At 45.9% G+C, this 21,119-nt stretch overlaps 1 protein-coding gene across 1 annotated transcript in view; it reads left to right on the top strand.

Annotated features, from left to right (window-relative positions):
* igsf21a (immunoglobin superfamily, member 21a) overlaps nt 1-21,119 on the top strand; it is a gene marked incomplete at its 5' end in the record, with an annotated part of 443,028 nt that overhangs the window by 269,782 nt on the left and 152,127 nt on the right. Inside the window, one exon of the mRNA XM_083661710.1 lies at nt 5,735-5,853. Within this exon, the coding sequence (XP_083517836.1) occupies nt 5,735-5,853 (119 nt within the window). The remainder of the gene's footprint in view (nt 1-5,734; nt 5,854-21,119) is intronic.

The following is a 21,119-nucleotide window of genomic DNA, read 5'->3' as shown; positions in this document are numbered from 1 at the left end:
CCCTCACATTACCCCTCCCTCGCATTACCCCCTCCCTCACATTACCCCCCTCCCTCACATTACCCCCTCCCTCACATTACCCTCTCCCTCGCATTACCCCCTCCCTCACATTGCCCCCTCCCTCACATTACCCCCTCCCTCACATTGCCCCCTCCCTCACATTACCCCCTCCATCACATTACCCCCTCCCTCACATTGCCCCCTCCCTCACATTACCCCCTCCCTCACATTACCCCCCTCCCTCACATTACCCCCCTCCCTCACATTACCCCCTCCCTCACATTGCCCCCCTCCCTCACATTACCCCCTCCCTCACATTACCCCCCTCCCTCACATTACCCCCCTCCCTCACATTACCCCTCCCTCGCATTGCCCCCTCCCTCACATTACCCCCCTCCCTCACATTGTGGTTAAAACAGAACTTTCCCGTTTCGTGCTTATCCCTGGAGGAAGTGCTGGGGCAGACTCTACTTTATATCTCTAGGTGATCACACTTAATGTAAGCCTACTTTTTAAATTACCGTACTTTTTCAGCGATGCCCCATCTGATGTTCATATACTTGAATACAGTTTATAATACAATTGTACTACTCGGGCTGCGCAGATCATCCTGCAGGTTGAAGCTGGTTTGGTGGTCAGTGTTCATAACCAAACTATACATCTCTGCATAGAAGCAAGCCGGCAGGTTCAGGTTACTTCAGACAAAGTCCACTCACAGCCACTGATGTTACTGTACCTTATGGGGACATTATGGAACACGTATGTATGGATCTTCATGCATATTGAAACACATATTAGCATAATTTGCATATCTAACCTGCGTTGTGTGTAGTCCCCCCACAGCCGGGGATTGAACCGGGAACTTCCGTCACGGGCGGGGGATGCTCTAGGCAGGAAGCTAAAACCCACGAGCTGCAGCATCTGCACCAGTGTGTCTCTTGAGTCTCTCCAACTGCTTCACTCACCCAGAGACTGAGTCTCTCTAACTGCTTCACTCACCCAGAGACTGAGTCTCTCTCTAACTGCTTCACTCACCCAGAGACTGAGTCTCTCTAACTGCTTCACTCACCCAGAGACTGAGTCTCTCTCTAACTGCTTCACTCACCCAGAGACTGAGTCTCTCTAACTGCTTCACTCACCCAGAGACTGAGTCTCTCTCTAACTGCTTCACTCACCCAGAGACTGAGTCTCTCTCTAACTGCTTCACTCACCCAGAGACTGAGTCTCTCTAACTGCTTCACTCACCCAGAGACTGAGTCTATCTAACTGCTTCACTCACCCAGAGACTGAGTCTCTCTCTAACTGCTTCACTCACCCAGAGACTGAGTCTCTCTCTAACTGCTTCACTCACCCAGAGACTGAGTCTCTCTAACTGCTTCACTCACCCAGAGACTGAGTCTATCTAACTGCTTCACTCACCCAGAGACTGAGTCTCTCTCTAACTGCTTCACTCACCCAGAGACTGAGTCTCTCTAACTGCTTCACTCACCCAGAGACTGAGTCTCTCTAACTGCTTCACTCACCCAGAGACTGAGTCTCTCTAACTGCTTCACTCACCCAGAGACTGAGTCTCTATAACTGCTTCACTCACCCAGAGACTGAGCACTTTCTCCCTGCTTTCATTCATCAAACTGGATGGAAACAAACAGCATTGCAGAACCAATCCAAAGTCTTTAGGGTGGCCATTCATGTAGAAGGGGCAGTGACATGCAGTAGTTGTGTATTTGTAAACGGATAAAGGAAGGTAGGTAGCTACTGTAGGTAGGTAGGTAGGTAGGTAGATAGGTAGGTAGGTAGGTAGCTAGGTAGATAGGTAGGTAGGTAGGTAGATAGGTAGGTAGCTAGGTAGATAGGTAGGTAGCTAGGTAGATAGGTAGGTAGCTAGGTAGATAGGTAGGTAGGTAGCTAGGTAGATAGGTAGGTAGCTAGGTAGATAGGTAGGTAGGTAGGTAGCTAGGTATATAGGTAGGTAGCTAGGTAGATAGGTAGGTAGATAGGTAGATAGGTAGCTACTGTAGGTAGGTAGCTTGCCACTGTAGGTAGGTAGGTAGATAGCTAGGTAGATAGGTAGGTAGGTAGATAGGTAGGTAGCTAGGTAGATAGGTAGGTAGCTAGGTAGATAGGTAGGTAGGTAGCTAGGTATATAGGTAGGTAGATAGGTAGGTAGCTAGGTAGATAGGTAGCTAGCTAGGTAGGTAGGTAGCTAGGTAGATAGGTAGCTACTGTAGGTATTTCCGGTAACGTGACAAAGGGCCGCAGGTTTGTTAGCAGTCGTTCTCGCCGCCGCTCAAACCACTATTCTTGGCGAGACATCCCCAGACGATTAGTAGGCGGAGATCTCCAATAGTCTGGGAGCCAAGACAAAACTCCTGCAGTGGCCTGGACCCGAGCCTGGACCCACGCCACACAGAAAGTACTGATCGTCAATATAGAGAATGGAGTGGGAGAGGTGTTTTTGCTGGCTCACACAGTTGACTGCTCTCCAAAAGAGTGATCTCCTCTCCTCTCCATACACACACACACACACATGCATGCACACGCACACACGCCCACCCACACACACACACACGCACACACACACGCACGCACACACACACACGCGCACACATGCATGCACATGCACACACGCCCACGCACACACACACACACACACACACACACGCACACACACACACACACACGCGCACACATGCATGCACACGCACACACGCACACACACACACACACACACACACACACACACACACACACTACTGAAGTCATTAGTGTCTGGACACTGTGAGTGCCTTGCCACTGTTGCAGCAGAGGTCCTCATCTGAAACACCCGAGCGGCACAAGGACGATTGTTCCCGTTTTGTGGGAATAAATCATGAGTGCTAAATGCCTCTCGCTGGTGTCTCACTTTGATGATCACTGTTGACACATTAGTCCAGTGTGGAATACAGACTGTTGACACATTAGTCCAGTGTGGAATACAGACTGTTGACACATTAGTCCAGTGTGGAATACAGACTGTTGACACATTAGTCCAGTGTGGAATACAGATTGTTGACACATTAGTCCAGTGTGGAATACAGACTGTTGACACATTAGTCCAGTGTGGAATACAGATTGTTGACACATTAGTCCAGTGTGGAATACACATTAGTCCAGTGTGGAATACAGACTGTTGACACATTAGTCCAGTGTGGAATACAGACTGTTGACACATTAGTCCAGTGTGGAATACAGATTGTTGACACATTAGTCCAGTGTGGAATACAGATTGTTGACACATTAGTCCAGTGTGGAATACAGATTGTTGACACATTAGTCCAGTGTGGAATACAGATTAGTCCAGTGTGGAATACAGACTGTTGACACATTAGTCCAGTGTGGAATACAGATTGTTGACACATTAGTCCAGTGTGGAATACACATTAGTCCAGTGTGGAATACAGACTGTTGACACATTAGTCCAGTGTGGAATACAGACTGTTGACACATTAGTCCAGTGTGGAATACAGATTGTTGACACATTAGTCCAGTGTGGAATACAGATTGTTGACACATTAGTCCAGTGTGGAATACAGATTGTTGACACATTAGTCCAGTGTGGAATACAGATTAGTCCAGTGTGGAATACAGATTAGTCCAGTGTGGAATACAGATTAGTCCAGTGTGGAATACAGATTAGTCCAGTGTGGAATACAGATTAGTCCAGTGTGGAATACAGATTAGTGTGGAATACAGATTAGTCCAGTGTGGAATACAGATTAGTCCAGTGTGGAATACAGATTAGTCCAGTGTGGAATACACATTAGTCCAGTGTGGAATACAGATTAGTCCAGTGTGGAATACAGATTAGTCCAGTGTGGAATACAGATTAGTCCAGTGTGGAATACACATTAGTCCAGTGTGGAATACACATTAGTCCAGTGTGGAATACACATTAGTCCAGTGTGGAATACACATTAGTCCAGTGTGGAATACACATTAGTCCAGTGTGGAATACACATTAGTCCAGTGTGGAATACACATTAGTCCAGTGTGGAATACACATTAGTCCAGTGTGGAATACACATTAGTCCAGTGTGGAATACACATTAGTCCAGTGTGGAATACACATTAGTCCAGTGTGGAATACACATTACGCTCCCTATAGTTCTTTCACAAAGGCTCATATTGTGGTCATCTGCTATCGCGGCCTGAGCAACCGTCGGCTGCCGTTTGTCCGCAGAGCTGATTTGGTGTGATGGGGAGGAGGAACGCTGTCAGATAGGACTGCAGATGTATTTGACATTGTGGCAATATAAATGATGTAGCAGCGATGACATCTCATTACGGCCACGGCCGTGTAGATCTCATTTGCTATTGAGGGAAATTGCTCTCATGCTAATCTGTGACCTGCAGGAGCCGCGTATAGAGGTTCCATTTGAAAATGAGATATCGTAGATGAAGGAAGTATCTCTGATGGTGTCTCTGATGAAGGGTGGATGACCTAAACCTTGTGCCATTAATCATCTTCTGAGGACAGTGTGTGGGACTTCATTCATCTAGTCACATGTTGTTATGGCACAGTTATGCAAAAGCCTTTCTATCACGTTTGGAAAATGAGATCTCCACCATTTTAAGTCATATCTTTGTCTATCAAATTTCTTTTTTTTTCTCTCTCATTTTTTGTACTTGGCAAATTCCCCCTGGTGTCCCGGTCGTTGCTCCACCCCCTCTGCTGATCCAGGGAGAGTTGTAGACTATTAGCACTAGACCATGCTTCCTCCGATACATGTACAGTCCCCTCAACTGACAGTGAGGAATTTCACCGGTAGGACGTAGCATATGGTAGGATCACACTTCCCCCCCGTACAGTTTGGCTATACTCGTTACGGAATACTCATCCCGTGCCGTGTATGGAGTGTAAATGTTGGGTTCTCTGCACGCCCAACCCGTATGGACTGTGTGCTGTATGGACTGTGTGCTGTATGGACTGTGTGCTGTATGGACTGTGTGCTGTATGGACTGCTCGCTGCAGGCTGGCCAGCGTGGACAGACTTTTCTGCATCTTGTTTGTTCCCCAGACCCCTAAATGTCATCAAAATCGTGGAAAATAGCTCCCCAACAGATCCAAAAACATGAGCATTAAAACAAAATTACGATTTGCCTCTCCTGGAGCTGCAGGTCCCTACAACGACAGCTCCGCAACTCCCCTCAGTGCAGCCCAACTCCGCCCCCCGGCTGATTTGCGCGGTGGAGGCTGTGCAGCCATTGTGCGGCATGGCCAAGTTGCACCGTCACCGCCCTGATTGCCTGCAGGGGGTGCTCTCGACACTTCCTGAAAGATTCAGCCCGATCACACGTAAAATGGCATAGCTGTGGCCGAACACATTGTGCTCACTCACACACACAGACAGACACTTATGATAGGATTCACCGGCAGTAAGGAGTTTTTGTAAGAAAATATTTTTTTTTAACTCCATATTTGAACATCATTGTTTATTTGTTCACTAATGTGTTTACTTGGTTCATCGTATTGTCAATATTTCTGGATTGCAAATTATTATTTTTTCCAGCTCAGCTGTATGTTTGAAATGTGACACTGTTCTTCCTGTTGTGTATAGCCAGCTCACATCAGGTGCAGGAGGTAACTCCTGCCATGTGTGGCGGCTGCGATACGACATTGTGTAAAGATCTATGATGCTATCTGTCTTTGTGAAGTGTCTGTCGTCTGACTCAATGCTCTTGTGTTTTTTGACAGGCTCCCGGAGGTGCGCATCTCAGACAACGGGCCCTATGAATGCCATGTGGGTATCTACGACCGGGCAACCCGGGAGAAGGTGGTGCTGGCATCAGGGAACGTTTTTCTTACGGTTATGTGTGAGTAACTTACAGCACTTCCATCTATGTTTTAAAGTCTCAAAAAGAAACGGAACCCCCCCAAAAAACTGCTTTTTGGAGGGCACCTTGCTTCCATAATGGAAGGGATTCCCTGTTTATATGATGCGAGGGGTGGAGAGGGGTTTGCTAAAAATGTCAATTTTTCTCAAAAAGTTGACCACTATGGAACCACCCATGACGCCTGAAGGCACCTTGGCTTTGGCTATGACGCGGCCACCCGCTCCGGCCCCGTGAGTCACGTCCGCGCCAACACGTATCACTCACAAGCATCCAGCAAACCCCTGTAGACTGTCCTCCTCTGAGACCACTGCTAGCTTGTTAGCTCTTAGCCAGTAGCTACCCCCGTCTTACCTGTTCCCTCAACGATCACGAGAAGGCGGACGAGACCGCGGGGCGACTTTCTTCGACCCGGTTCTCTTCGCCAGGAACTTGCTGCGAAAGCTAAGGGTGTTTTTTTTCTCGTGCTTGTCTGCTAGCCTTAGCAGTTGTGTGCTACTGAGCCACGCGGCTTGGCTAGCTGGGTTGTAGTGCTAGCTTCAGCTAGTGGGAAGAAAAGAAGCTGGGATTTGGATTAAAAAATGCATAATGGTCTCGAAAATGAGCTTAGAAGGCAAAGGTGTATTTTTATTTTACACGTCCGGGATTCCCTGTCTATCAACACGAGGGTTGCAGGTTCAAGCCCCATTTACCTCCGGCCTGGTCAGATGTTCCTACAGGCACAATTGGCCACGTCTGCGGGTGGGAAGCCAGATTAAGGGTATGTATGTGTCCTGGTCGTTGTACTATAGTGCCATCTCTAGTCGGACGGGGTGCCTGTTCAGGGGGGGAAGGGAACCTGGGGGGAATAGCGTGATCCTCCCACGCGCTATGTCCTGCTGGTGAAACTCCTCACTGTCAGGTGAAAAGAAGCGGCTGGCGAGTGCACATAGGTATCGAAGAAGCATGTGTTAGTCTACAACTCTCCCCAGATCGGCAGAGGGGGCGGAGCAAATAATCAATAAATACACTTTTGATTTAATTTGATTGTGGCTAAAGCTGTTGCTCATATCTGGAGCGATGCACAGCACTGAGCAGGTGGAGCTTCAGAGTCTCGCTCAAGCCATGCTGGCTGTTGTGGGGATGTGACCCTGTGACCTTCTGCTTACGGGATGAGTCCCTCACACCTCAGGGCCAACCTGCCACATTGACGTCGGTGCGCACCATCACCTCTGTGCACTCCCTCTGTCTGTGCTCCGCTCTGTCACCTCTCATCTCTGTCTGCTGTGGGGACATCTGGCTGGGACATCAAACATCATGTTTCATTCAGAGGACCTTTCCACACCACTGATCTCACACCAGACACTGTATAAAACACTGTCTCACACCAGACACTGTATAAAACGCTGTCTCACACCAGACACTGTATAAAACGCTGTCTCACACCAGACACTGTATAAAACGCTGTCTCACACCAGACACTGTATAAAACACTGTCTCACACCAGACACTGTATAAAACACTGTCTCACACCAGACACTGTATAAAACACTGTCTCACACCAGACACTGTATAAAACGCTCTCTCACACCAGACACTGTATAAAACGCTGTCTCACACCAGACACTGTATAAAACGCTGTCTCACACCAGACACTGTATAAAACGCTGTCTCACACCAGACACTGTATAAAACACTGTCTCACACCAGACACTGTATAAAACACTGTCTCACACCAGACACTGTATAAAACGCTCTCTCACACCAGACACTGTATAAAACGCTCTCTCACACCAGACACTGTATAAAACGCTCTCTCACACCAGACACTGTATAAAACACACTCTCACACCAGACACTGTATAAAACGCTGTCTCACACCAGACACTGTATAAAACACACTCACACCAGACACTGTATAAAACACTGTCTCACACCAGACACTGTATAAAACGCTCTCTCACACCAGACACTGTATAAAACGCTGTCTCACACGAGACACTGTATAAAACACTGTCTCACACCAGTATAAAACGCTGTCTCACACCAGACACTGTATAAAACACTGTCTCACACCAGACACTGTATAAAACACTGTCTCACACCAGTATAAAACGCTGTCTCACACCAGACACTGTATAAAACGCTGTCTCACACCAGACACTGTATAAAACGCTCTCTCACACCAGACACTGTATAAAACGCTGTCTCACACCAGACACTGTATAAAACGCTGTCTCACACCAGACACTGTATAAAACGCTGTCTCACACCAGACACTGTATAAAACGCTGTCTCACACCAGACACTGTATAAAACGCTGTCTCACACCAGACACTGTATAAAACGCTGTCTCACACCAGACACTGTATAAAACGCTGTCTCACACCAGACACTGTATAAAACGCTGTCTCACACCAGACACTGTATAAAACACTCTCTCACACCAGACACTGTATAAAACGCTGTCTCACACCAGACACTGTATAAAACGCTCTCTCACACCAGACACTGTATAAAACACTCTCTCACACCAGACACTGTATAAAACGCTGTCTCACACCAGACACTGTATAAAACGCTCTCTCACACCAGACACTGTATAAAACGCTGTCTCACACCAGACACTGTATAAAACGCTGTCTCACACCAGACACTGTATAAAACGCTGTCTCACACCAGACACTGTATAAAACACTGTCTCACACCAGACACTGTATAAAACGCTGTCTCACACCAGACACTGTATAAAACACTGTCTCACACCAGACACTGTATAAAACACTGTCTCACACCAGACACTGTATAAAACGCTCTCTCACACCAGACACTGTATAAAACACTGTCTCACACCAGACACTGTATAAAACACTGTCTCACACCAGACACTGTATAAAACACTGTCTCACACCAGACACTGTATAAAACGCTCTCTCACACCAGACACTGTATAAAACGCTCTCTCACACCAGACACTGTATAAAACGCTCTCTCACACCAGACACTGTATAAAACGCTCTCTCACCAGACACTGTATAAAACGCTGTCTCACCAGACACTGTATAAAACGCTGTCTCACACCAGACACTGTATAAAACACTGTCTCACACCAGACACTGTATAAAACGCTGTCTCACACCAGACACTGTATAAAACACTGTCTCACACCAGACACTGTATAAAACGCTGTCTCACACCAGACACTGTATAAAACACTGTCTCACACCAGACACTGTATAAAACGCTGTCTCACACCAGACACTGTATAAAACACTCTCTCACACCAGACACTGTATAAAACACTGTCTCACACCAGACACTGTATAAAACGCTGTCTCGTGAAAAAAACAGTGGTTGAGGTAAATTGAGGGTAACTTTCTCAATATCTATCTATTTATCTATCTATCTATCTATCTATCTATCTATTCTAATTTGTACTTAACACTATTGTCAAAGCCGTCAAAGAGTGGATTTGCCGCTGATGTAGGCTGTCTGAGCTTCCTTTCATCGATCTCACAATTCCCTCTCTGTTCCAGCAGCGATTAGCATTATTCATTGGGCTGGTATAATATTTCACTCAGTGACGAGGGGAGGGCCCTTGCCTGTAGCCTATTGCTCAATCTGTGCTGTAATTATTGGATTTAAGTCTCCCATAACGACAGCTGTTTGGCTTCCCTCTGATGTATCAATAGCAGCAGCAAAGGCACACTGTTCTCTGTGTGCTTCTGTGGCTCATTAGCAAGAGTGGAACTGTTCAGTCCAACACCAGAGAGAGCCACTGCGTGCCATTATTACCCCATTAGTACATTTTGTGCCTCTAAGAACTGCCTCTGGTTTTTATCTGTCTTTCTTTCATTCTTCCCCAAACGGGCCGGCAGGGGCGGGGCATTGACACACCATACGCCGAAGCAACGCTCAAGCCACCCTGAAGCTGCGCTGAAGCGATCGTCGTTCAGGATTCAGTTCTATTTTCCTGCTGCCAGGCATGAAGTCAATGGAAGTTGCGGGCGGGGTCAAGGCACGCCGAGCGGGGCGCTGAGGAAAAGAGAGTGCTTCTTGTGTGACCGGTTCAGCGTGAGCTCAGCTTCAGCGTGGCTTTAGCTTCAGCTCTGCTCCTCCTGTTAAGCGCCTGGTGTGAACAAACGCTTAGTGAGTGACTGACTTATTGAAACACACGTGCGTGAGCAGCAGGAACAGCATAGTTAGGCGGGACTAGTGTCCTCTAGAGAGAGAGTGGCGTCAGCGGAGGACCAAAATGCGAGACTCATTAGCCAATGAACCGCCAGGAATGAGTCTCGCGCTACTTTTGCATGCTAAAATAAAGCTGATAATGTACAATTTGATTCAAGGGATGAAAACCCCTTTCAAAGTACAACAAAAACTGTCTATTTTGCTGCAACTCGACAGTGCTGCTTTTTTTACTCAAGAGTTCCAGGACCTTACTTCCTGGAAAAAAAACTGGTCCATTGGAGTGAATGGAGATGTCGGAACTCTTCTATTATACGGCTCTGGGCGGGACATAACATTGTGAGGAATTTGATTTGACCGTTGACAAGTGGGCGTGTCTGGGACGAGCAAATGAGACAGCGAGTGCACTGTAGTGTCTGCCGAGCAGAGAGGGAGACACGGCATCTGAAATCTGTTTCAATAACACACAATATCATGTAAATACAGCTGCGTGGACTACGGGCTGGCTCACTGCAGCCAGCCCCAGAGCAGAGAACTGGCTGACAGCAGAGAGGCACTATACATTTATGGGCTAGCATTCATGCTCGCAATGTTAGCCCATGTAGCCATGTTGCGAGCATTCTTGGAATTTTCCTCTAGCCCCGGAGATTGATTGATGGGTGGATGTCATGATATTATTGGTTGAAATTGTTAGGTGCCCGCCTGACGTAAGCACACGGCATATTTTGTTTTACAGGAAGAAGACATGATTGAGTTTTGATATGAAAATCCAAAGAAATTTGTCTCTTTTTTTGTGCCGGACTCGGAACGGCCCGCCAAGAAACGCTTCAAGGGCCTTACTGACTGACTAGTCTCTCTTGCCAGACTATCTCCATTTTGCATTGTACCCGTGCAGGAGAGAGTCTGGCTGCTCTTACTCTCACTCTGGTCTAGCGGGAAAAAACATGCTCCGTTATCTTTACAACCATCCACCGAAAGTACGAAGCAGGCCTGCTTTATTACACAATCTTCATCAAAACTTGCCATTTTCAGCGTGTAGGTTGCTAGCTTGCTAGCTAGCGTTGTTGTTGTTTCACAGCGGCGGAGGCATTTGAGAGCGACACACAGGGAGCGGAAATGGATTTTCCTTCGCTCCGACTGAAATGGTCGGAGCCAATGGCAGAGCTTATCCCCGCAGCCTGCTTCCAGTGAGTCACACTACTGACTGACTGACTCTCCATTGTGCATGAATGTTCAGCAGCAGTCCGGGTCCGGCTTAACTAGGCTTGCCTAGTCTTGTTTTTTTTTCTCTCTTAACACATTCAGTGCCAGCGACGCCATATGGCGTCATTAGAAATTTACCGTACAGTGCCAGCGACGCCAAATGGCGTCATAACTCGATTTTTTTTTTTTGACGGGGGGGTGTCGATCTATGCCTCTTACATCGCCTCTTACAATATTCAGAGGTATTGAATGTGTCTAACCTATTTTACAGAACCCTTAGGTGGCGACAGCGCTCTCCAGATGAGAGAACGTGGAGTGAAACACACAGAAGAAGTCATTGGGGGGAAGGAAATCGCATCGCATCCGTCCGTATGCAGCGGCTTCATTGAAGCAACGTTTAGCTGTGCCCCTGCAGCAGCCAATCTGCTATCACAATTGAGCACCTCGATGTCCGCTGCAACAGCCTCCGTGTCCGCTGCAACACATGATCAGCCGTGGATTTGTTATTATTCTCAACTCGAAGCATGGGAGCTGGTACACGCGGCTGTAAAAAAGCAGGATCTAGCAGACTTTTTCAGTGCTGAGCACAGGCAGAGAAAATGAGAAAACAGCAGAGCAGAGAGATACTCCTCCCACAACGGGCGGGGGGGGAGGAGGAGGGGGGGAGGTGGGCACGCAGAGCCAAGTACACAACACAGACCCAGACAGCAGGACAGGGTTGGCAAACGCAAGCCAGAATATCCGATGCCCACCAGCAGCAAAAGATCAGCAAGAAGCTGCAACCAGCAGCGCATGCAGGCGCCAGCGCTGCTGGTTTCAGCTAAAAATATTATTCTTCCAAACAAAATTCCCTTGCCTTCACTGTTTTATTGAAGGAAATTATTTTTGAGGTGTGACTACATCAGAAAATTAGCTTCAGAGTCAGTGATGTGCTTGAAATGTTTAATTTCACAAAAGGCTCATTATCTCAGCTCGTAGAAAAAAAGCTCTTTTTTTCGTTCAATCAAGCTATCTTCTCCGGCTCATAACTAAAGAACGGAAAATGGGATCAATAAACTTTTTTTTGCAGGTGATAGAAGAGAGTCTCATCGTTATTTGTGCGTGTTCAGTGTTTACATAGTAATTATTAAAGAAATTATATGACTGTTTTAAAATGCATTGCGGCCTATGTGGCACAGCAAGCAACCTTTTGCCCAAGGGCCGTGGCACTGAAAGTGTTAACTTGGACATTCCTTCTCTAAGTGTGCCCTGCCCTGACCTTCCGCTTCCCATACAAACGTCTCAAAACGGGGCACAGCTCGAGTTGTTTCCCCCACGCTGACGAGTAGTTTCCCCCACGCTGACGAGTAGTTTCCCCCACGCTGACGAGTAGTTTCCCCCACGCTGACGAGTAGTTTACCCCACGCTGACGAGTAGTTTACCCCACGCTGAGAGACTCTGTCAATGGGAAGGGATTTCCCTGCTGAACCCTTTCTTGTTTCAGCATGGGATCCGGTGAGTGATGTAGCCAGGAGATAGTTGGATCAGGAGATAGTTGGATCAGGAGATAGTTGGATCAGGAGATAGTTGGATCCAGGAGATAGTTGGATCCAGGAGATAGTTGGATCAGGAGATAGTTGGATCAGGAGATAGTTGGATCAGGAGATAGTTGGATCAGGAGATAGTTGGATGGCCCTAACCCAGCTGGGTCCTAAATCACCACTCCACCAGAGAGGAAGAAGTATGGCCTCTGGCATGGCGGCTAATTGCCGTCTAAACTGAAACAGAATTATTCATAACCTATTAGTGTGCCCAGTTCACTGGTAAAGAGAAGAGAGGAGGGGAGAGCGAAAGAAGAATGTGAGAAGAAAAAAGTTAATTAATAGGAAGTCGTGCACGGAGAGTATTTACATTTTTTAAAGGGCTTCAAAAATAAGAATTATCATTTAAATGAATCCCCCTGCCAAGAAATTCAATCATTCAGGTTGGGAAGGCTAAGCCCTGAACTCTTGGTACCACAGCTACTGTCCTTGACTCTGAGGGAAGTTTGAGATGTATTGGCTTTCATCTTACACTGCATGATATCATGTTGACTTGATTAGGCCTGAAGGCCTGAAGAAGCTCTCACCTAGGGAATTGCTAATGCTATCTTGATAAATCTTTAAGTAAATCACGTAATAAGATCATTACTTATTCCTGACGTTTTCAGTCACATTTGCATGCTCTCCCAGTTACAAGCATGCACTATCAGAATTTAATTGGAAATATTGCATTGTTTATTTTTATTAATTGATTAATTGATTTTAATTTTGTGTCATATGAACAGCTTGCAACCTGATAATGAGAAACATAAATAAAATAGTACACTGTGCAGTAAGCTACACTGATACCTTAACCTGGATGAGCTGTTACAGTGCTGTGAATGTAATTATTAATATATCACCATATAATTATTTACCTTGACACTCCATTGCAAAACAAGCAAACAAGCAAACAAAAATGTTGCACTAACCTACACTAGCCAATAATCTGCTTGATAATTGTGATCCAATGGATTTTAATGGAGATGGGTACGGCTCATCATCATGAGGTTACACATTATGAGCGACACAGCTGGGCAGTGGTGGCCCAATGGTTAGAGAAGCGAGCTTGTGACCGGAAGGTTGTCGGTTCAATCCCCGGGACCGGCAGGATAAATGTGGGGAAAGTGAAATGGCAGCGCTTTCCCCTCCCTCATTACCACCACTAAGGTGCCCTTGAGCAAGGCCCTTAACCCCAACTGCTCCAGTGGAGCTGTTCAGTGGCCAACAGATCAGACTATGGTTGTTGTACTAGTCAGCTTCCAGGTATGAATGTCTGTGTGAATGTGAACCTGGCACTCCTGAAAAAGAAAGAGATAAATAAAGGTAAAAAAAAGAAGAAAAGCTGATGACAACTAGGGCTGCCACGATTAGTCGACTAGTCGCGATGACGTGGATTACCAAAATCGTCGCCGACGTATTTGGTAATCCACGTCATCGCATGTTGTTTTTTTTGCTGAAAAAACGAAAAAACACGTTTGTTTTGTTTCCGTGAAGCTGCTGCCTGCGATGGCCTCACTGGCTGGCCTGGCCTCCAGGCGTCTCCGTCCTGTCTTTGATGCACATGCTCAGTACCCATCATCCGGCGAAAATGTGACATCACCGTGACCGGAAAAACAAGCAGCTCCCAGTGCTTCTCCACAGAAAAAATGTCTAGCCGTCCTCATACGTCCAAAGTGTGGGAGCATTTCACCCACAATAATGTGAAATGCAAAATCAGCTGAACTCGCTTATCATGGCAGCACGAGTATGATGCGCGAGCATCTCAAAGGGAAGCACGTTGTTGTGAATGCAGACGATGATGGAGATAAAGGCTAATTAGCTTGTTAGCTCAATGCCAACCGCAACATTAAGTTTTAGCTGCTAACGTTAGCTATTGGCTAACGATATTAACGTTAAAAGCCTTGCTGTAACGTTGTCATCATAGCAACGTTGCTCCTGTTGCTGACGGGAATACTGGAAACCTCATTTTACTCCGCAGTTTGCACTCTACTTACGACATTTAAAAATGTGTTTGATGCCTGAGAAGACTGAAACTATTTATTTCTGTTGATATTTTGGTTGCATACATAGTGAATAGTTTTTGGTTCCATTTCCATTCCACGTAGTAGTGCCCTAATTTTATTTTGCATTATTCATTCAATGGATAGTACATATTTCATTGCACTATATGTTTTAAATTTCAATGTCTACTATTTTGCAGTTTTGCAAATTTGCACTATATTACATTTATTACCTGCAAGTACATTGATGCCAGAAATAAATATGCTGCTACATGCTCTAAACCTTGAAGTTCATGAAAAGATTATTTTTGAGTGAATTATCATCTTTATTTTTTAGTTTGCACATGCTTAAAACAACAAGCTAAATTCAGAAGCTGATGATAGCTACATCAGAGCGATTGATTAATTGTGCGATAAGCTACAATTTATGATCCCATTAGTCGACTAATCGTTGAAATAATCGGTGACTAGTCGACTATCAAAATAATAGTTTGTGGCAGCCCTATTGACAACATAGTCACATTGTTAATCTGGGTAATACTCCAATAAAGCAGATTGAATGCATATTCATACTGTATTCATAGCTACCACTGTGCTCACTTTGCCTACCGCTGTGCTTTACCAACAGAGGAAGAACGAGGACAGAATACATCATGTATGTTTTACTCAACAAGATGTGCTTTACTTTCACACATATCAATTTAGAGTAGACTGCCTTGAATTTTTTGACGGTGACAAACTGTTTGATACTCATTACTCTAAAACTTTCAGTAACTAAAAACATTTAAAAGTATTGGTTGCTCAAAAAAGGTTGCTCAAAGGATCTACTCAACAATAGTAACTAGAGCTGCAACGATTAATCGATTAATCGATTAGTCGATCGACAGAAAATTAATCGACAACTATTTTGATAATCGATTAATCGTTTTGAGTACAATTTTAAGAGAAAAGGTCTAAATTCTCTGATTCCAGCTTCGTAAATGTGAATGTTTTCTGGTTTCTTTACTCCTGTATGACAGTAAACTGATATTATCTTTGAGTTGTGGACAAAACAAGACATTTGAGGGCGTCATCTTCGGCTTTGGTAAACACTGATCGACATTTGCCACCATTTTCTGTCATTTTATAGACCAAACAACTAATCGATTAATCGAGAAAAGAATCGACAGATTAATCGATTATGAAAATAATCGTTAGTTGCAGCCCTAATAGTAACACCATTAGTAGTCCTTGGCTGATTTCCAACCCGGCTCACCATTTATTAACTGGAAATGTTTGAGTAACCCTGACCCTAATACTAACCCTAACCCTGACACTAACCCTGACCCTAAACCATAACCCTGACCCTAACCTGAACACCCTAACCCTGACCCTAACCCTCTCTGCTGCCCAGTGTGTCACTACGCGCAATCAGGCCCACTTCAAAATCAATTCAAATGACCTGGAAACAGCTGGAGTGCACTACTTCACTTGAGCAAATGATCAAATCAATTAAGAGCCAGGTTTTGAAATGGTAATCACAGAATCCTGGGGCACTCTTTAGATCTTTAGTTATGACACTTCTGCCAAGTCGTATTGAATTATAATCTTTTGTGGAACGTTTTAATTCCTAATTGCGTGTGAAGTTGAGAATGGCTTAAGTAGTGGACTAAGTGAAATTACTATTCAGTTAGCAGCCATTTTTTGCCCCAAATGTGAGGCGTTATTACAGTAAGTACACATATATATGTAACTATTACATGATTTCCACACCTCGGATGCAGCCTTGAGACCCGTTGCCAATCACATAAAACAAATAGTGTGTTTCCCTTTCCAAAACAATGGCATATATCCACCCCTGTAAAGCAAATACAAAGGTCATATTTCCGGGCTTTGCTGAATGGGAAAATCAATACCTCTTTTCCCAATGGTAGAAATAGGGTCATTATTTGTTATTACCCGAAGTGGTTCCTGAGCGACATTTCGGAGATTATGAGGTTATTTGTCTCCTCAGAATGGAGCCTGACCTTGGGAAGCTAGAGCTCCTGATTGAACTGTACTGACTGTACCAGCATCCAACACCAAAAGTGAAGGCAACCAGCCAAGGTTGCTGTCCTGTTGTCTGCTGCAGTTTTCCAAATCTCTATCAGATGACTGTTGGGTTGTGACTGTGGTTGTCAAAAGTATCAATAAGTATCGATACTTTATTTTTATTTTTATGGATAGAACACTCATTTGCAACAGGTATCGATAGTATTGATAAGTATCGTTGCTTTTTGGGGGGGGGAACGGATACAATACTCATTTGCGGTTATCAATAGTAAATATTGTAAATATCCATAAATATTGAAAATTTTAAACTGATACAATACTCATTTGCAACAGCATCAATACCAGCAGTGCTTTCCCTTAATGAAAAATCAAACATATTACAGATTTGTGCCTCCCTATCATTGGTGGGTATCTGTTGCTTCAACAATATAAAAGCGTTGTGATAGGCTGATGACTAGAGCAGGGGTAATCTGCTGTGTTGTGATAGGCTGATGACTAGAGCAGGGGTAATCTGCTGTGTTGTGATAGGCTGATGACTAGAGCAGGGGTAATCTGATGTGTTCTGATAGGCTGATGACTAGGGCAGGGGTAATCTGCTGTGTTGTGATAGGCTGATGACTAGAGCAGGGGTAATCTGCTGTGTAAGTGCAAAGTTTTGAACGAGTTTTATCAGTCCTAGATTATGGAAAGGCGTGCATCTGTCCGTCCATCTGTCTTTGTTTATTTGTGTGCCTCTTGACGTGTTTCAGTATTGTAATGGTATTGAGTATTGATGTTAGCCTGGGTATCTGTGTGGAAACAACTCTACTTGTGACTCACCTTCTACAGTAGATGAAGAGCACATCTCAGACGACCCCCGATGTGTTTAAACGTCACGTCACGTAATCCCAGAAATCCTTTGTTCTAACCTTTTGTAAAGCGTGAGGATGTCATTTAAAGGAGACCCTTCATGAGCCGGCAGGGCTGGTATTTATAACCTGGAGAAGCAGAGATGAGTGCGAAGGTGTAGAGGGACTAATTACCTTCTCATCCCATAAAACTGGGATTCGCTTCAATAATGGATGCCCAACTTTAATTAAGCGCCGTGTATATTTAGCCGCTCGTTTATAAACGAGTGGGATTAATGGTGTACCATGCAGCCAGGCCCAAACACAGCAACGCCTGCAGACACAGCAGTGTGCTGTCGTTGGCAGAGTATAGGGATTTTGTGTGGATGTATGTGAGTGTGTAGCCTACAGTGTGTGGAGAGGGTTGTTTGTGTGAGTGTATGTGAGTGTGTAGCCTACAGTGTGTGGAGAGGGTTGTTTGTGTGGAGGTATGTGAGTGTGTAGCCTACAGTGTGCGGAGAGGGTTGTTTGTGTGGAGGTATGTGAGTGTGTAGCCTACAGTGTGTGGAGAGGGTTGTTTGTGTGTGTATGTGAGTGTGTAGCCTACAGTGTGTGGAGAGGGTTGTTTGTGTGTGTATGTGAGTGTGTAGCCTACAGTGTGTGGAGAGGGTTGTTTGTGTGAGTGTATGTGTGTAGCCTACAGTGTGCGGAGAGGGTTGTTTGTGTGAGTGTATGTGAGTGTGTAGCCTACAGTGTGTGGAGAGGATTGTTTGTGTGGAGGTATGTGAGTGTGTAGCCTACAGTGTGTGGAGAGGGTTGTTTGTGTGAGTGTATGTGTGTAGCCTACAGTGTGCGGAGAGGGTTGTTTGTGTGAGTGTATGTGAGTGTGTAGCCTACAGTGTGTGGAGAGGATTGTTTGTGTGGAGGTATGTGAGTGTGTAGCCTACAGTGTGTGGAGAGGGTTGTTTGTGTGAGTGTATGTGTGTAGCCTACAGTGTGTGGAGAGGGTTGTTTGTGTGAGTGTATGTGAGTGTGTAGCCTACAGTGTGCGGAGAGGTTTGTTTGTGTGAGTGTATGTGAGTGTGTAGCCTACAGTGTGTGGAGAGGATTGTTTGTGTGAGTGTATGTGAGTGTGTAGCCTAGTGTGTGGAGAGGGTTGTTTGTGTGAGTGTATGTGAGTGTGTAGCCTACAGTGTGTGGAGAGGGTTGTTTGTGTGGAGATATGTGAGTGTGTAGCCTACAGTGTGTGGAGAGGGTTGTTTGTGTGGAGGTATGTGAGTGTGTAGCCTACAGTGTGTGGAGAGGGTTGTTTGTGTGAGTGTATGTGAGTGTGTAGCCTACAGTGTGTGTTGAGGGTTGTTTGTGTGAGTGTATGTGAGTGTGTAGCCTACAGTGTTTGGAGAGGGTTGTTTGTGTGAGTGTATGTGAGTGTGTAGCCTACAGTGTTTGGAGAGGGTTGTTTGTGTGAGTGTATGTGAGTTTAGCTGCTTTAGCATGCCTGAGATGTCACCGTGTGGTGCGCTGCTTTAGCATGCCTGAGATGTCACCGTGTGGTGCACTGCTTTAGCATGCCTGAGACGTCACCGTGTGGTGCGCTGCTTTAGCATGCCTGAGACGTCACCGTGTGGTGCACTGCTTTAGCATGCCTGAGATGTCACCGTGTGGTGCACTGCTTTAGCATGCCTGAGATGTCACCGTGTGGTGCATTGCTTTAGCATGCCTGAGACGTCACCATGTGGTGCGCTGCTTTAGCATGCCTGAGACGTCACCGTGTGGTGTGCTGCTTTAGCATGCCTGAGATGTCACCGTGTGGTGCACTGCTTTAGCATGCCTGAGATGTCACCGTGTGGTGCACTGCTTTAGCATGCCTGAGACGTCACCGTGTGGTGCGCTGCTTTAGCATGCCTGAGACGTCACCGTGTGGTGCGCTGCTTTAGCATGCCTGAGACGTCACCGTGTGGTGCGCTGCTTTAGCATGCCTGAGATGTCACCGTGTGGTGTGCTGCTTTAGCATGCCTGAGATGTCACCCTGTGGTGCGCTGCTTTAGCATGCCTGAGATGTCACCATGTGGTGCGCTGCTTTAGCATGCCTGAGACGTCACCGTGTGGTGTGCTGCTTTAGCATGCCTGAGATGTCACCGTGTGGTGTGCTGCTTTAGCATGCCTGAGACGTCACCGTGTGGTGTGCTGCTTTAGCATGCCTGAGGCGTCACCGTGTGGTGTGCTGCTTTAGCATGCCTGAGACGTCACCGTGTGGTGTGCTGCTTTAGCATGCCTGAGATGTCACCGTGTGGTGTGCTGCTTTAGCATGCCTGAGACGTCACCGTGTGGTGTGCTGCTTTAGCATGCCTGAGACGTCACCGTGTGGTGTGCTGCTTTAGCATGCCTGAGGCGTCACCGTGCGCCTCTTGTTCAAGAGACCTTGATATGATTCTCCATTACTCTCTCATTTATCCTCTGTGTCACCTTCCTGTTCATCATCCTCTGTCTGTGCCCTACACTATGCCATCAGCATGGCAATCTCTTCAATTGGGTGGTTGTGGCTCAGGAGATACCGTAGAGCGGGTCGTCCGCTAATCAGAAGGTCGGTGGTTTGATCCCCGGCTGCTCCAGTCTGCATGTCGAAGTGTCCTTCGGGAAGATACTGAACGCCAAATTGCTCTTGGTGGTTATGCCAGCACCCTGCGTGGTAGCTTGCCGCCATCGGTGTGTGTGTGTGTGTGTGTGTGTGTGTGTGTGTGTGTGTGTGTGTGAATGGGTGTGTGTGAATGGATGAATGTAGGCGTGTGTTGTAAAGCACTTGAGTAGTTGGACTCCCTAGTAGCTGCAACAATTAGTCGTTCGACAGATAATTAATCACCAGATTATTAATTATCTCATTGTGGCTTCTTCAATGTGAAATGTTCTGTTTTCTTTAGTCTTTGACAGTAAACTGATTATCTTTGGGTTGTGGAATGTCAGGACAAAACACATTTGATTTGTATTGATAGATTACAGGATATATATATATATATATATGTAAGGGTTAATGCACGACGAGGTGTCCATTATCACTTTTTAAGGGATGACGCGAGAGGCGTGAACCGGTTGCTTCTGCCCTTAAGTCCCTTAAAAAGTGTCCCTCTGTTTTGTAAACAGAGGGACAGCTGAGAGCCCGGCTTCTGTCAGCTGACCAGAACGAAAATCAGATTTCTAAATACCCGTTATTTTAATAAACTGAGCACTCAGGGGTAATCTAAATAGTTACTTTGACCGACTAAATTTTTTCTAAACTTATAAAAGTGCCATATTAAGCGATAATGGTGGTATTAAGCTCAAACGACCGTGCTTGCCCCCGCAGGGCGCAGCTCGCCCCCGCTCAGCTTGCAGAGGCATGCCTGTCACCTAATGGCTCAGAGCCGGCTTCTGTCAGGAGGGAAATCTCCGAAACGAAAATCAAAATTGTAAATAAGAGTTAT

The sequence above is a fragment of the Poromitra crassiceps genome (genome assembly GCF_964638095.1).
Source record: "Poromitra crassiceps genome assembly, chromosome: 27".
NCBI classification, from domain to species: Eukaryota; Metazoa; Chordata; class Actinopteri; order Beryciformes; family Melamphaidae; genus Poromitra; species Poromitra crassiceps.
The sequence above is the reverse complement of the archived record's forward strand: the minus strand, read 5'-3'. Positions and strand labels throughout refer to the sequence as shown.